At 38.0% G+C, this 15,496-nt stretch overlaps 1 protein-coding gene across 1 annotated transcript; it reads right to left on the reverse strand.

Moving 5' to 3' along the window:
• Positions 1-4,374: 4,374 nt before the first annotated feature.
• LOC103587463 (olfactory receptor 3A2) lies at positions 4,375-5,334 on the reverse strand. The gene has a single exon (XM_008568926.1). The coding sequence runs from the start codon at positions 5,320-5,322 to the stop codon at positions 4,375-4,377; it is 948 nt and encodes a 315-aa protein (XP_008567148.1). The 5' UTR covers positions 5,323-5,334.
• Positions 5,335-15,496: the final 10,162 nt, after the last annotated feature.

The raw sequence follows: 15,496 nt of genomic DNA on the forward strand, positions 1-15,496 counted from the left end.
TGGGCCTCTGGAAAATATTTACTTGACTAATAAAAAGTAAAATGTGAGAGGAAACACACCTCTTCTTCACTGGTCTTTGAAACATCTGCATGTGATTCCTGGAACTGCTGCAGCCATCTTTGACATGAACGAAGGTATCACTGAAGCACTGAGATGACAGAGACCCTTGGCTTCTGTTGCACACATATATTCATTTCCCTTCCATGTGAGAGGATTTTCCATCCTTGACATGATGTCAGCTGTGTCCATATGGCTTGGTTTGGAACATGGATGTAAGTGATGTGAGTCACTTTGAAGCAGAGGCTTCAAGATACAGTGCAGTTTTACTATGTCTCCTTTCTGTCTGCCACAATCCTGGCAATATTCTCAATTTCCAGGTTCCATCACCTTGGGTCTCAAAGTGAAAATGTTATGGAGAAGAGCCATAGCCCACCCACAGTGGAGACATATCATGACTAAGAAATTAACTGTTGCTATTTGTAATATTGTGGAGTAAATATTTGGTCTTTGTTCCAGTTTCCTGGCATATAGCTCCTAAAACTCTTGGAATCCCTGGAGTGATATGAGTGTCTTTTGTATGATAATGAGATGAATGGTGCCCAGGGACCTCTGGATAGCTTCAGGATGGGGGCTGGTCACCAGAAAGACCAAGGCTTGATTAGAGGTTGGAACTTTCAGTCTCAGCTCCTCAACCTCCAGGGAGGGGAGAGAGGCTGAAAGTTAAGTTGATCACCAGTGGCTAATGATCTCATTGCTTATGGTTGTGTAATAAGTCTTCCATAAAAACCCCAAAAGGACATGGCTTGGGGATAATTCATACAGCTGAACACATGGAGGTTCTTGCAGGGTGGTATCCTGAGAGTGCATAGAAGCTCCAAGCCCCTCCCCACATACCTCACTCTATGCATCTCTTCCATCTGGCTGTTTATCTATATCCTTTGTAATATCCTTTATAATAAGTGGGTAAACGTAAATAAAGTGTTTCCCTGAGTTCTGTGAGCCTCTCTAGCTAGTTCATTGAACCTAAAGAGGAGGTCATGGGAACCCCGATTTATAGCCTGTCAGTCAGAAGCACATATTACAATCTGGGGCTTGTGACTGGCATCTGAAGTGGGGGCAGTCTTGTGGGATGAAGCCGTCAACCTGTTAGATGTGGGTCTATCTCCAGGTAGATAGTGCCAGAATTGAGTTAAATTGTAGACACCCAGCTGGTGTCCATTGGAAAATCTACAGGATTTCTTACTTGGTGTGTAGGGAAATACCCCCACACATCTGGTCAGAAGTGTTGTGTTGAGTGGTATCTGAGAGTAGGAAAAACACTTTGGTTCTCTTCCTCTGCCGTCAGACTGTTGTAAACCCCTGAGACTTCATGGCTGTTTGTTAGTACAGTGTAATGTAGCCAATCTTGCCTGATACAGATGGAAAAAATCTTATACATTCAAAATGAGTCACAAAGTAAGAAACATTATAAGAAAAGACAAACAGATTGATTATGTAAAAATCAACACATCTATTTGGAAAAACATCAAATTGAAAGAGAAATGTCAAGTTGGAGAAAATATTTATAAATGACACGATAAAAGGCTGATATCCATAATATGTTAATATTTCCTAACAATTTTTAACAAGCAAATAATCCAATGTAAAAGAGGGCAAAGATATCAAAATGCCATTCCCAAAGAAGGAATACATATGGCCAATGTGAAAAGACATTCAAATGCATTTTTAGTTAAAATTAAAAATTCAAATGAAAAGACTGCAATTTCTCAACCTTCAGATTGCAAAAATGGAAGATATTTATTTGTTATAACTCTTGAAGGTAGGTATGTGGGTAAACAGACACTATCGTAACTTAGTGAACTTGTAAATTGGTCTAAAAGTTTTAGATGTGTGCGTGTGTGTGTATCTCAAAATTTGTATTTGTGTTTCCTTTAGTCTGATAAAATTGTTCATAGGAATTAATCCCAGGGAAATAATTACCAAAATTTAGAAAGACAGCTCTGTAAAGATATGAACATTGTTTGTTATTGCAAAACAATTGGAAACAACCCAAATTATATCAATAGAAGTTTGATTACATAAATTATAGTTTACATGTTTAATGTTATACCATGCTATCATTAAAACAGATACAGCAGAGTTTTAGTCTTTGTCAGGTAAAAATTATGTTGCATAATGTGCTGGAAAAACAAAAAACAGATCACAGAACAGTACGGTCCTACTGTTGTGAAATGTGCATATCATATATGCATAAAATCTTTAGAGGAATGAACACAAAATTCTGAACAGGTGTTAACTCTGAATAATGGGATTTTTGGTGCAACATATGAACACATGGATTTTTATTTCCTGCTTGACAAAATAACATTGAATGTGCCCACTATCAGGTATAATATTTCTGAATGATTTTAAAATAAATATATTAACATTTGGGGGCACAAAGAAAGAAATCCCAAGGGAAATACACCTTTCCCACTTGTTAAAGAAAACTTTAGGTCTGGGGAATAGGCAGAACACAGGAAAGGATAAATTCTCAGAAGAAAGCAATGCCGAAAAAGGATCTTTTGGGGTAACAGATAAAATTAATTGGGTTAGTGTTAAATGCTCATGGAGTAGATGGAATGGTGGAAGTGGTGGTGGTAACGGTCTCAAAATGCTTTCTGATGTGTTTGGATCTGGGAAAAGTTTGTTGAGATCATTATAATCAGACATCATTAAAGGTGAAGAACTCTGGAAAGATTTTGTCCCAGCCCCTTAAGGTATAGGTGGAAACAAGCCCAACCATGATAAGGAACTTTCTGAGATCACAAGAAGTGGATAAGTGGGAATGCTGCGATTACAACCCACATTTCTGGTTTTTGTTCACAAGAATTTTGCCCCTTGAGGGAAGCTCAAGCTTTCTAACCCTAAATATTTGGAGCCCCAGGAGTATCAGAAAAGAGACATACTTCATCTCTCTTCCCATTCTCTCATCATGTTCTTTCCCTCATTTCTGTTCTTACCTCTTACCCCTTCTGCTCACCGTCCTGTACCCTTCCTCCCCATGTGCTCACATGTGGTCTTCATTGCTCTGCTCCAGTCCTGACCCATGTCCCACTATCACATCTTTTCATTGCCTCCTCACCTCAGCTCATTCTTCCAGTCCCTTGACCCCAAGAAGAGATCACAGGGAAGTGAAGCTCAAGGTACAGCCTTGGGACAGTTTTAGAAATGATACAGCAGAGGGACAGTAGCATAGCCAGGACGGGGTGAGCAGCTTTCCCAGGGAGGCTGGAGGGAATCGGGAACGAATAGGCCACAGGTTGGATAAACATAAAGATGAAGAAGTGCTCTGGGTTGGGGGCTATACTGACACACTAATAAAGTGAGAAAAAGGCTTCACTCTCAGTCTTCATTTATAGATATGTGTTTTCTGAGTGAAGAGTTTTGGGAGAGAAAAGTAAGACTTTGAAGGAGAAGCTCCTTCTACAGTGAAAATTCTAAAGGGCTGATTGGAATATAAATGCCTACTCTTACATAGGCTTTATCATATGTGTGAGGAAAGTGACTCATCAAATAAGAGAGAAAGACATGACAGGGGATGGAGAAGCCACATTCCTTTTTTGTCCTAAGGTATATCATGTATGCATTAATGCGGTTTTTATTTAATGGGCTCTTTCCTTCTCTAGGCCCTACTGGTCCCCTAAACATTCTATGGGATTCTTGTAGGATAGTAGAGAGAAGGAACTGAAATTATTGGAGGTGAAAGGTGAACACTAGAAGGAAATGATTCTTGGCACGATGCACATGAAACATCTTTCGTCTTTCATCTTTCCACACTCTGATCTACAGGAATCTCACATCCCCATCAGAAGGTTTCTTAGGCTGTGATTAACCAAATGTCTCTTCCCTGTAGGACATTGCTGCTGCCAAGGCTTCAACTCTGCCCAGAATATGCACAGCCATAAACAAGGTAGCAACTTGCCCAGGGGGTTTGCTTGGCAGAACTTAACTTCATATTCCCCTATCTTATTTGTTTTTTATAGAACTTATCAACATGTGGTGTTACTATATATGATGCTTACTGATTTACTTTGTCTACCTTTATAGCATAAGATTTGCTTGAGTGCAGAGACTTTTGTCCATTTTGTTCACCAATGCCCTAGAAGACTGTTTGGATTATAGAAGTGATTCAATAAATATTTGTTGAATGAATGGATGGATGGATGAATGAATGAATGATGTAGGGTTTCCTTGTGGGACAAACACATAACATCAATATTCAGGCATCAGGAGATAGGATAAATGGCTGTAGACCAGTTTTTCTGATTGCTGGCTACATGAGAAATTTTCCTAAGTCCAGAAAAGGCAGGAAAGGAGGGATCCTATAATCTCTCAGGTCAGTGACTGCCTCCCCACAAGTACCTGACACAGAGCACCCTGAACATCAGTGTTTCTGAGGCTGTAGATGAGTGGGTTCAGCATGGGGTTGATAACAGTCATGAAAACCCCAACCCCTTTGTCCTTGTCTGAAGCCTCCACTGAACCCAGCCTCATGTAGCTGAAGACGCCTGTCCCATAGAAGATGCCCACCACAGTGAGGTGGGAGCCACATGTGGAGAAGGCTTTCTTCCTGCCCTGGGTAGAGTGGATTCGTAGCACAGCAGCTACCACGTGGACATAAGACACAGTGATGAGGACCAAGGGGGCCACAGCCATGAAGGATGCTGCTACAAAGAGCAGCAGCTCATTGAGTTGTGTGCTGGAGCAGGAGAGCTGGAAGAGCTGTGGGAGGTCACAGTAGAAGTGATTGATCACATTGGGGACACAGAAGTTGAGTGTGGATATGGCCACAGTGTGGATCAGTGCATTGGTGATGGCACAAGCCCAGGACACAGCCACCAATATCCTCTGGACTGTCTGGCTCATGCGAGTGCTGTAGGTGAGGGGCCGGCAGATGGCCAGGAATCGGTCATAGGCCATGGCTGTCAACAGGAAGCAGTCCATCCCAGCCAGGAGATGGAAGAAGAAGAGCTGGGAGAGGCAGGCTCCATAGGGAACTGTATGCTTGTGGGACAGGAGACGACCCAACATGGAGGGAACAGTGACACTGATGCACCCAACATCCAGCACTGATAGGTTCCCCAGGAAGAAGTACATGGGGGTGTGGAGTTTGGGCTCCACCAGGATGGCTGCCAGGATGCTGAGGTTGCCCCCAACTGTGACCAGGTAGGCAAAGAAGAAGAGCACAAAGACCACAGACTGCATCTCTTCTGTTTCCACTAGGCCTAGTAGAATGAACTCAGTAACAGCTGTCATGTTGGTCCCAGCTTCTGGCTCCATGAGTTCCTGTAAGGAAATGTCCCAGCAGGGGAGGTGTCACCATGCTCTTTTACTTATTCAACATAAACATTTTAAATAATTTCTGTTTAAATCCCCATAATAAGTTTACAGTTGTCTAGGTGAATATTTTCTCATTCCCCAGGCCACACACCTCACTCACTGACCTCCTCATCACCTCAGCACCTTTACCTGCTCTCAGCTGAGATGCCTGATACCACCCCCCCCTTCCTCCCATTGTCTTCTAGCTGAAGGGGTCAAAATATGTGGGAAAATAAGTTAAAAGATCTAACGTACAGGCTGGCTGGTTATTTCACTTGGTTAGAGCATGGTGCTGATAACGCCAAGGTCACAGGTTCAGATCTCCATACTGGCCAGCTGCCAAAAACAAAAACAAAAACAAACCAACAAAAAGATCTAATGTACAACGTGCAACATATACTTAATAACAGTGTATTGCATTCAGGATTTTTGCTAAATGAGTAGATTCTAGCTTCTCTTGCCATAGAGGGAAAATAGGTAATTATATGAGCCGATGGATATGTTAATTTATTTCACTATAGTAACCATTTTTACTCTATATATCTCATAACATTATGTGGTATACCTTAAATATACACAATAAAATCCATTAAATAAAAAGTAAAAGAAGATTTCTCTTTGAATATAATGAGAGTAAAATGGAATTTCCCATATTTCTCTGAGAGACCAACCCAAACCAATAAACAGATTATTTTTTTAAAACTTATTTTTAATCAACAAATTATAATTGTGTATGTGTGTTGGATACAATGTGATATTTTGATCTGTGTATTCACTGGAAAAAGGTTTAATCAAGCTGATTAATACATCCATCACTTCACCAACTTATCATTATTTTGTGATGAGAACATTGAAAGCCTATTCTTTTAGTAAAACTGGAGGACATTGTGCTAAGTGAAGTAACTCAGGCACAGAAAGACAAGTACTGTATGATCTCACTTATATGTGAAATCTAAAAATTCAGCCTCATAGAATTAGAGACCAATAAGCAGATTTCAAAATAGAAAAATTAACAATATTTCCAGAGAAACTAGAAAGTATTTGAAAACATTACTTAAGTTCCAAGTCTTCTAGAAATAATGAAGATTAAGCAAGAATCAGAGAGAAGACACCCATGATTGTAGATTTCAGAAAGACCAGCCAACTACATTTCTCCAAGATGAAAAACCATATTCTGAAGTATAAATTAAAAATCCCTTGTTCAATGAACTGCTAGTGTTATTATTGCTACTTAAGCCCTTACAATGGACTTCAAATAACAGCTTAATTTAAAATTATTTATTTTGTTTATATTGTCTGCTGCTCCTCTCTAAAATCAAAGTTGTAAGCATGGCCTGTGGGCTGGTTGCTGTTGGGTGCCATTAGGATTTGGCATTGCATAGGCACTGGTCTTTCACCTGTCCTTGACTCAGCATGGTAGATTGAATGAATGGCTGTAAGGAGAAGTCCTCAAATGTATCAGGAATGTACAAGGGTACTTCAAAAAGTTCATGGAAAGATTCATATTATCTTTTAATTTTCTTTTTCCATGAACTTTTTGAAGTACCCTCATATTTGTAAAGCCATATTGGATTAAGAATTTCAAATTTTATGTCAAGCTCTGCATCAAAAAATATCAATGTCTCTATTGCCCATGGAATAAGAGGGTCTGGAGATTCATGAAGAGTAAAGTCTTTCTCTTGCATAGGATGGACTGGAATTAGAGGATAAGAAGCAGTTGGAGCCTGGTAACTCTAAAAGAAGGGAACAGGTGATCACTGCCTGAGCTGAGGCAATGAAATTCAGGGGCAGAGGTGGTTAGGGAGATTCCAGGAATCAGAGAGTCTATAGCAATATGACTGATATGACTGGGAATATGGTCACCAAAAAATTTTTTTTTTAAAAACGACTCTTCATAAAAATGGGAATTGACTGTACAGGTTGGTGGCATGATCTTCTCTGGTCTCAGGTTGTATATGAGAAGCAGAGGAGGCAGGACTGAATGAGAAATCCAGGTAAACTGTTTTGTCATCTTTAGGTGAGACTGTAAAAGCAGGAAAACTGCATTGTTAGCGGTTCCAAAGCTGCATTTCAGCATGTACTATAGAGAAGTAAAGTACACACAAACAATCATGAATCAAGACATGTGCCTTTCCCAAACAAAAACCTCTCACCAAAGACTGGTTCAGAAACCTTTCATTTCATTTCATCCTCAAAAAGAAACCAGAGCAAGATCTAGTCAAAGTTACCCAAGAAATAAAGGGGCAGAGGAGAAGAGACACCAGGAAAAACAAATTCTAGGTTCCAAACACTCAGAAGAAAACTGGTGCCACAGAGCAGCTGAATAACGTAAAAAATAAAAATCAGGTACTTAAAACATGGAATAAAGCATTCAATTCTGTATAACAAGAACATAAAGCAGAGATACAAGATCTCAGGGAGGTGTTTCAAGATAACAGAAGATGAAATGTGAGATAATATTACTCAGGCAAAAAGTAGAGGAAAAACATATAATTAAAATAAGAGAAAACTCTCCAGAAATAAGTGAAGACTAGTTTCTGATAAATTGAAAAGGCACAACATGTGCCAGGAAACACAGAAACAGAAGTTTCATGCTAAGATAGTCCTAGTAAAGTTATTGGAATTAAAAAATAATGAATTCTTTGGGTACAGTGGCAGAAAAGATCGAGTCACAATGGGAAAAAAAGAGGCTTATCATATTTCTTTATAGAAGCACTCAAGGCTAGAAAAAAATAGAGCATTGCTTATGAAGTCTTCAGGGAAAGAAAGTGTGATTCAAGAATATCATGCCAAGAGAAACTGTTGTTTAAATATATAAGCAACAGCTTAACATGTTTGGATATGCAACAACTCAAGAATAATTTTTCTATGAGCCCACAGAATAAACAATTAGAGGACAAACTTCAACTAACAAAAGATAGTCCCTGTTTAAAGATGGCATGATCCTATATAGAGAGAAGCCTAAAGACCCTACACAAAAACTCTTAGAGTTGATGAACAATTTCAGCAAAGTTGCAGGATACAAATCAACGTGCAAAAATCAGTAGCATTTTTCTACTCCAACAATGAGCTGGCAGAAAAAGAAATCAAGAAAGCTAGCCCATTTACAATAGTCACTAAAAAAATAAAATACCTGGCAATAAAGAAACCAAGGAAGTGAAAGATCTCTACAATGAGAATTACAAATCATTGTAGAAAGAAATTAAAGAAGACACAAGAAGATGGAAAGATATTCTGTGCCCTTGGATTGGAAGAATTAACATTGTGAAAATGTCCATACTACCCAAAGAGATCTACAGATTCAATGTGATCTGCATCAGAATAACAATGACATTTTTCACAGAAAAAGAAAAAATAACCCTAACATACATGTAGAAAACAAAACCTCCAAATAGCCAAAGCAATCCTGAGCAAAAAAAATACCCAGGGGCATAACACTGCTTTACTTCAAATTATACTACAAAGCTGTAGCACCAAAACAGCATGGTACTTGCATAAAACCAGACACATGGACCAATGGAACACAACATAAAATCCCAGAAATCAGTCCATATACCTATAGCCAATTGATCTTCAACAAGGCACCAAGAACATATACTGGGGAAAAGACTGCCTCTTTGATAAATCGTGCTGGGAAAATTAGACATCCATATGGAGAAGAATAAAACTAGACCCGTACTTCTTGCCATATACCAAAATCAACTCAAAATGGATTAAAAAATTAAATATACATCCTGACACTATGAAACTCCTAAAAGAAAACATATGGGAAACTTCAGAAAATAGGACTGGGAATAGACTTTACAACATGACCCAAAAGCACAGGCGACAAAAGGAAAAATAAACAGATGGGATTATATCAAACTAAAAAGCTTCTGTACAGCAAAAAGAACAGAGCAAAAAGACAACCAACAGAATGGGAGAAAATATTTGCAAAATATGCTTCCAACAAAGGGTTAACATCCAGAATATACAAGGAATTCTAACAACTTAACAGTAAAAAAAAAAGTAACCGCATTAAAAAATGGGCAAAGGAGTTGAATAGGCATTTCTTAAGGAAGATATACAAATGGCCAACAGACACATGAAAAAATGCTCAACATCATTCAACATCAGGGAAATGCAAATCAAAACCACACTGAGATACCATCTCACCCCAGTTAGGCTGGCTGCTATCAAAAGGACAGAATAACAAATGCTGGTGAGGATGCAGAGAAAGGGGAACCCTCCTGCACTGTTGGTGGAACTGTAAAATGGTGCAGCCATTTTGGAAAATGGTATGGAGGTTTCTCAAATAACTACAGATAGAACTGCCTTATGATCCAGCTGTCCCACTGCTTGGTATGTACCCAAAGGAAGAGAAGTCATCATATCAAATGGACATTGGTACTCCCATGTTTATTACAACTCTGTTTACAATAGCCAAAAGTTGGGATCATCTAAATGTCCATCAATGGATGAGTGGATAAGGAAAATATGATATATTTATACAATGGAATACTACTCTGCCATAAGAAGGAATGAAATGCTGCCATTCACAGTGAGACAGATGAACTTACAGAAAATTACATTGTGAAATAAGCCAGGCACAGAAAGGGAAATATTGCATGTCCTCACTTATCTGGGAGAGCTAATACAAAAATAGATGAATAAATGAGCAAATAAATAAAGGAGGAAAAGGGATGCAGCAATCACAATAATATGCTGGATTTTGGGGGAGAGGGGAACAGAGCTACAGAGCTGGGGTTGATAGGGGAGTGAGGGAAGGGAGGAGGAGCTGGTGGGGTTTGTGAGGATTGATTGCACTGTGTAATGGTAGATGTACTGATTGTCCTGATCTGAACATCACATGTTGCACACAGGTATTGTTCGATGCTGTACCCCACAGATATGTACAATAAAAATTAAAAAAAAAATTAAAAGTACTGCAAAAAAAACTGATGAAAGGCACTGATTATATTTCACTCTAGTACATATGTAGGGATTGTGTTTTCACAATATAAAATAAATATTATGAACCATGGCAATGTAGAAATAGCATGTCTAATAAAATTGAGAGGAGAAGGAAGAGCAAGTAGACATAGTGAAGCTATGCCAACTTCCTTATTTATTTTATAGCTGTAAGTCAAAAGACATGTTTTTTAATAAACATAAATTATTGAAATTAAAAGAATTAGCAAATTTATGATTAGAATAAGAAAACAAAATAAGCTTAAGGAAACCCAAAGGAAGTACTTAGTGATAAATTAGAAAATAGGGCCGGCCCGGTGGCGCACTTGGTAGAGTGCGGCACTTGGGAGTGCGGCGGTGCTCCTGCTGAGGGTTCGGATCCCATATAGAGACCGGTCCGGTCACTGGTTGAGTGCAGTGTGGGTGTGACACCGAGGGTTGCGATCCCGTTGCCGGTCACGAAAAAAGACAAAAAGGAAAAATAAAAAAGAAAATAGACAGGGCCCTGAGCCACCTGCCCTGGAATAGGCAGGCACCACGTGCCAGTGGAACCCCAGCGCAGGCCAGTCTGTGCCACCTAGAGAGGCCTGAGAGCTGCTGGACCCACAGGACCCTGAGACATCGTGCTGTTGGACTCCAAGCCCAGGCCAGTCTTCGTGGCCCTGAAAGGCCTGAGCTGCCAGCCCACAGGCCCTGAGGCAGCCACACCAAATTGGCAGCCCCTTCAGTATCCAAGCCAGATACCATGGTTTAAGAAGTGGATGGTGAAATCTCTTGTCACAATGACTAAATACCAAAAGAAAGAAAACAGAAATATGAAAAATCAAGAAAGTATGACACTACCAAAGGAAAATAATAACTCTCAAGCTCTAGACCCTATAGAACAGGAAGTCCTTGAAATAACTGGCAAAGAATTTCAAGCAACAATTCTAAGGAAACTAAATGAGATACAAGAAAACTCAGTTAGACAACACAATGAAATGAGAAAAAGTATACAGGACCTGAAAGAAGAAATATACAAAGAAATCAGTGCCCTGAAAAAGAATGTAGCAGAGCTTGTGGAGGTGAAGGATTCATTCAACAAAATAAAAAACACAACAGAGAGTCTAACCAGCAGCCTAGAATAAGCAGAAGAGAGGATTTCTGACCATGACGACAGGCTGTTCAAAATAACACAGGTGGAAAAAAAAAAAAAAGGAAAAAGAATTTTAAAAATTGAAGAAAATCTAAAAGAGATAACTGACAACCTTAAGTGCTCACATATCTGAATCATGGGTATTCCAGAAGGGGAGGAAAAATGAAATGGCATTGAAAGCATATTCAAGGAATAAAAGCAGAAAACTTCCCAGGTACAGAAAAAATGACAGATCTTCAGAATCAGGAGGCTCAAAGATCCCCAGACATATTCTACCTGGAAAGGTCCTCTCCAAGACATGTTATAGTCAAATTGGCAAAACTCAAAGACAATGAGAGAATCGTAAAAGTTTCAAGAGAGAAGCACCAAGTCACCTATAAGAAAGCCCCAATCAGACTAACATCAGGCTTTTCATCGGAAACCCTAAAAGCCAGAAAAGAATGGGATGATATATTCAAAATACTAAAGGACAAAAATTGCCATCAAAAAATACTTTACCCAGCAAGGCTATCCTTCCAAAATGAAGGACAAATAGGATATTTCTCAGACAAACAAAAACTATAGGAGTTCACGACCAGGAAACATGACCAAACTTACAAGAAATATTCAAGGAAGTAGTGGGTTTGGTACCTGAAAAACAACCATCACTGCCATGAATACTCAAGGAAGAGCAAAGCCCACTAGTAAAAAAAAATGCTAACAGTAAAGAGAAAAAAAAGTTTACCACCCCAAGAAACTAACAAACACAGAAGACAAACAATAAATCAGGAAAAAAGGAACAAAAAATACTTAAGACATCCAAACAAAAATCAATAAAATGCTAGGAGTAAATCAACAACTCTCAATAACAACTCTTAATGTAAAAGGATTAAATTCCCCATTCAAAAGACACAGATTAACTGACTGGATTTAAAGGATGGACCCAACAATATGCTGCCTCCAAGAGACTCACCTCACCTGTAAAGACACACATAGACTAAGAGTGAAGGAATGGAAAAAGATATACCATGCAAAGAGAAACAAAAAATGAGCTGGAGTAGCTATTCTTATATCAGATATAATAGACTTTAAATCAAAAACCATAAAAAGAGATAAAGAGGGCCACTACATAATGATAAAAGGATCTATCCATCAAGAAGACATAACAATCACAAACATGTACATGCCCAACATTGGAGCAGTCAAATTTATAATGCAAACACTATTAGACCTAAAGAATGAGGTAGACACTAATACCATAATAACAGGGGACATGAACACCCTACTCTCAATGTTGGACAGATCATCTGTGCAAAAATTCAACAGAGAAACACAAGATCTAAACAACACATTAGACCAATTGGACTTGGCAGATATCTACAGAACATTCCATCCAACAACCTCAGAATATTCATTCTTCTCATCAGCACATGGAACATTCTCCAGGATAGATCACATGTCAGGTCACAAGGCAGGTCTAAACAAATTCCAAAAAATTAGAATTATCCCATGTATTTTTTCAGATCCCAATGGATTAAAATTAGAAATTAATAGCAAACAAAACTCTGGAAACTATACAAACACATGGAAATTAAACAACATTCTAATGAATGACATATGTGTCCAAGAAGAAATCAAACAGGAAATCAAAAAATTTCTTAAAACTAACAAAAATAATGACACATCATATAAAACCTGTGGGATACTGCAAAAGCAGTACTAAGGGGGAAATTTATCACATTAAATACTTACTTGAGAAGAATGGAAGACAGCAAGTAAAGAACCTAACACTTCACCTTAAAGAAGTAGAAAAACAAGGACAATCCAAACCCAAAGTTAACAGATAGAAAGAAATAATTATGGCCAGAGCAGAACTAAATGAAATAGAACCCCCCAAAATGATCCAAAAGATCAATGAAACAAAAAATTGTTTTTTAAAAAAGATAAATACAATTGACAAACTATTAGCAAGGCTAACGAATAAAAGAGGAGAGAAGACACAAATAACAAAAATTAGAAATGAAAAAGGTGATATTACACCTGATAGCTCAGAAATACAAGGAATCATTAGGGATTACTATAAACAACAATATGCCAACAGATGTGAAAAACTGGAGGAAATGGATAAATTTCTGGACACACACAAACTACCAAAACTGAGCCAAGAAGATGTAGAATATCTGAGCAGAGAAATAACAATAAAAGAGATTGAAGCTGTTAAGAGAAGTCTCCCAACAAAGAAAAGTCAGGACTGGACGGCTTCACGCAGAATTCTACCAAACCTACAAAGAGGAATTGATATCAATTCTCCACAAACTATTCCAAAAGACTGAAACAGAGGCCATTCTACCAAACTCATTCTATGAGGCAAACATCACTCTGATACCAAAACCAGATAAAGATACACCAAAAAACTAAACTACAGACTAATATCCTTGATGAATATAGATGCAAAAATCCTCAATAAAATACTAGCTAACAGAATACAGCAACACATACATAAAATTATACCCCATGATCAAGTGGGATTTATTCCAGGGATGCAAGTTTGGTTCAACATATGCAAATCAGTAAATGTGATACACCACATCCATAAAATCAAAGACAAAGACCATATGATCATCTCTATAGATACTGAAACAGCATTTGACAAAATCCTACATTCATGATAAAAACTCTCTACAAGTTAGGTATAAATGGAAAGTATCTCAACATAATTAAAGCCATATATGATAAGCCCACTGCCAATATCATCCTGAATGGAGAAAAGCTGAAAGCTTTCCCCTTAAGAACAGGAACTAGACAAGGATGTCCACTCTCACAACTCCTATTCAACATAGTATTGGAAGTACTAGCCAGAGCAATCAGTGAAGAGAAGGTAATAAAGGGCATCCAGATTGGAAAAGATGAAGTCAAACTGTTCCTGTTTGCAGATGATATGATCCTAAAGATCGAACAGCCTAAAGCCTCTACATAAAACTCTTAGAGTTAATAAATGATTTCAGCAAAGTTGCAGGACACAAAATCAATACAGAAAAATCAGTAGCATTTTTATACTCCAAAAGTGAACATGCAGAAAAAGAAATCAAGAAGGTAGCCCATTTACAGTAGACACCAAAAAAATAAAATACTTAGGAATAAAGTTAACCAAAGATGTGAAAAATCTCTATGATGAGAACTACAAATCACTGTTGAGAGAAATTAAAGAGGCCGCAAGAAGATGGAAAGATATCCCATGCTCTTGGATCAGAAGAATTAGCATTGTGAAAATGTCCATATTACCCAAAGTGATCTACAGATTCAATGCAATCCCCATCAAAATTCCAATGGCATTTTCCTCAGAAATGGAAAAAACTATCCTAACATTTATATGGAATAACAAAAGACCATGAATAGTGAAAGCAATTCTGAGCAAAAATAAAAAAAAAAAAATAATAAAAAAAAAAAAAAAATAAAGCTGGAGGCATAGCATTACCTGACTTTAGACTATATTACAAAGCTATAATAACCCAAACAGCATGGTACTGGCATACAAACAGACACGTGGATCAATGGAACAAAATAGAGAATCCAGAAATCAACCCATACATCTATAGCCATCTGATCTTTAACAAAGGCACCAAGTCTACACACTGTGGAAGAGACTGCCTCTTCACTAAATGGTGCTGAGAAAACTGGATATCTGTATGCAGGAGAATGAAACTAGACACGTACCTCTCACCATCTATCAAGATCAACTCAAAATGGATTAAATAATTAGATATACATCCAGAAACAATAAAACTTCTTAAAGAAAACATAGGGAAAACACTCCAGAAAGTAGGAGTGGGTACTAACTTCACGAATATGACCCCCAAAGCACAGGCAACCAAAGGAGAAATAAACAAATGGGATTATATCAAACTAAAAAGCTTCTGCATAGCAAAAGAAACAATTAACTAAGTGAAAAGACAACCAACAGAGTGTGAGAAAATATTTGCAAAATATACATCTGACAAAGGATTAATATCCAGAATATACAAGGAACTCAAACAACTTTACAGCAAAAAACAAACAACCCAATTAAAAAAT

Source organism: Galeopterus variegatus, unplaced genomic scaffold, assembly GCF_000696425.1.
Source record: "Galeopterus variegatus unplaced genomic scaffold, G_variegatus-3.0.2 Scaffold25, whole genome shotgun sequence".
Classification (NCBI taxonomy): domain Eukaryota; kingdom Metazoa; phylum Chordata; class Mammalia; order Dermoptera; family Cynocephalidae; genus Galeopterus; species Galeopterus variegatus.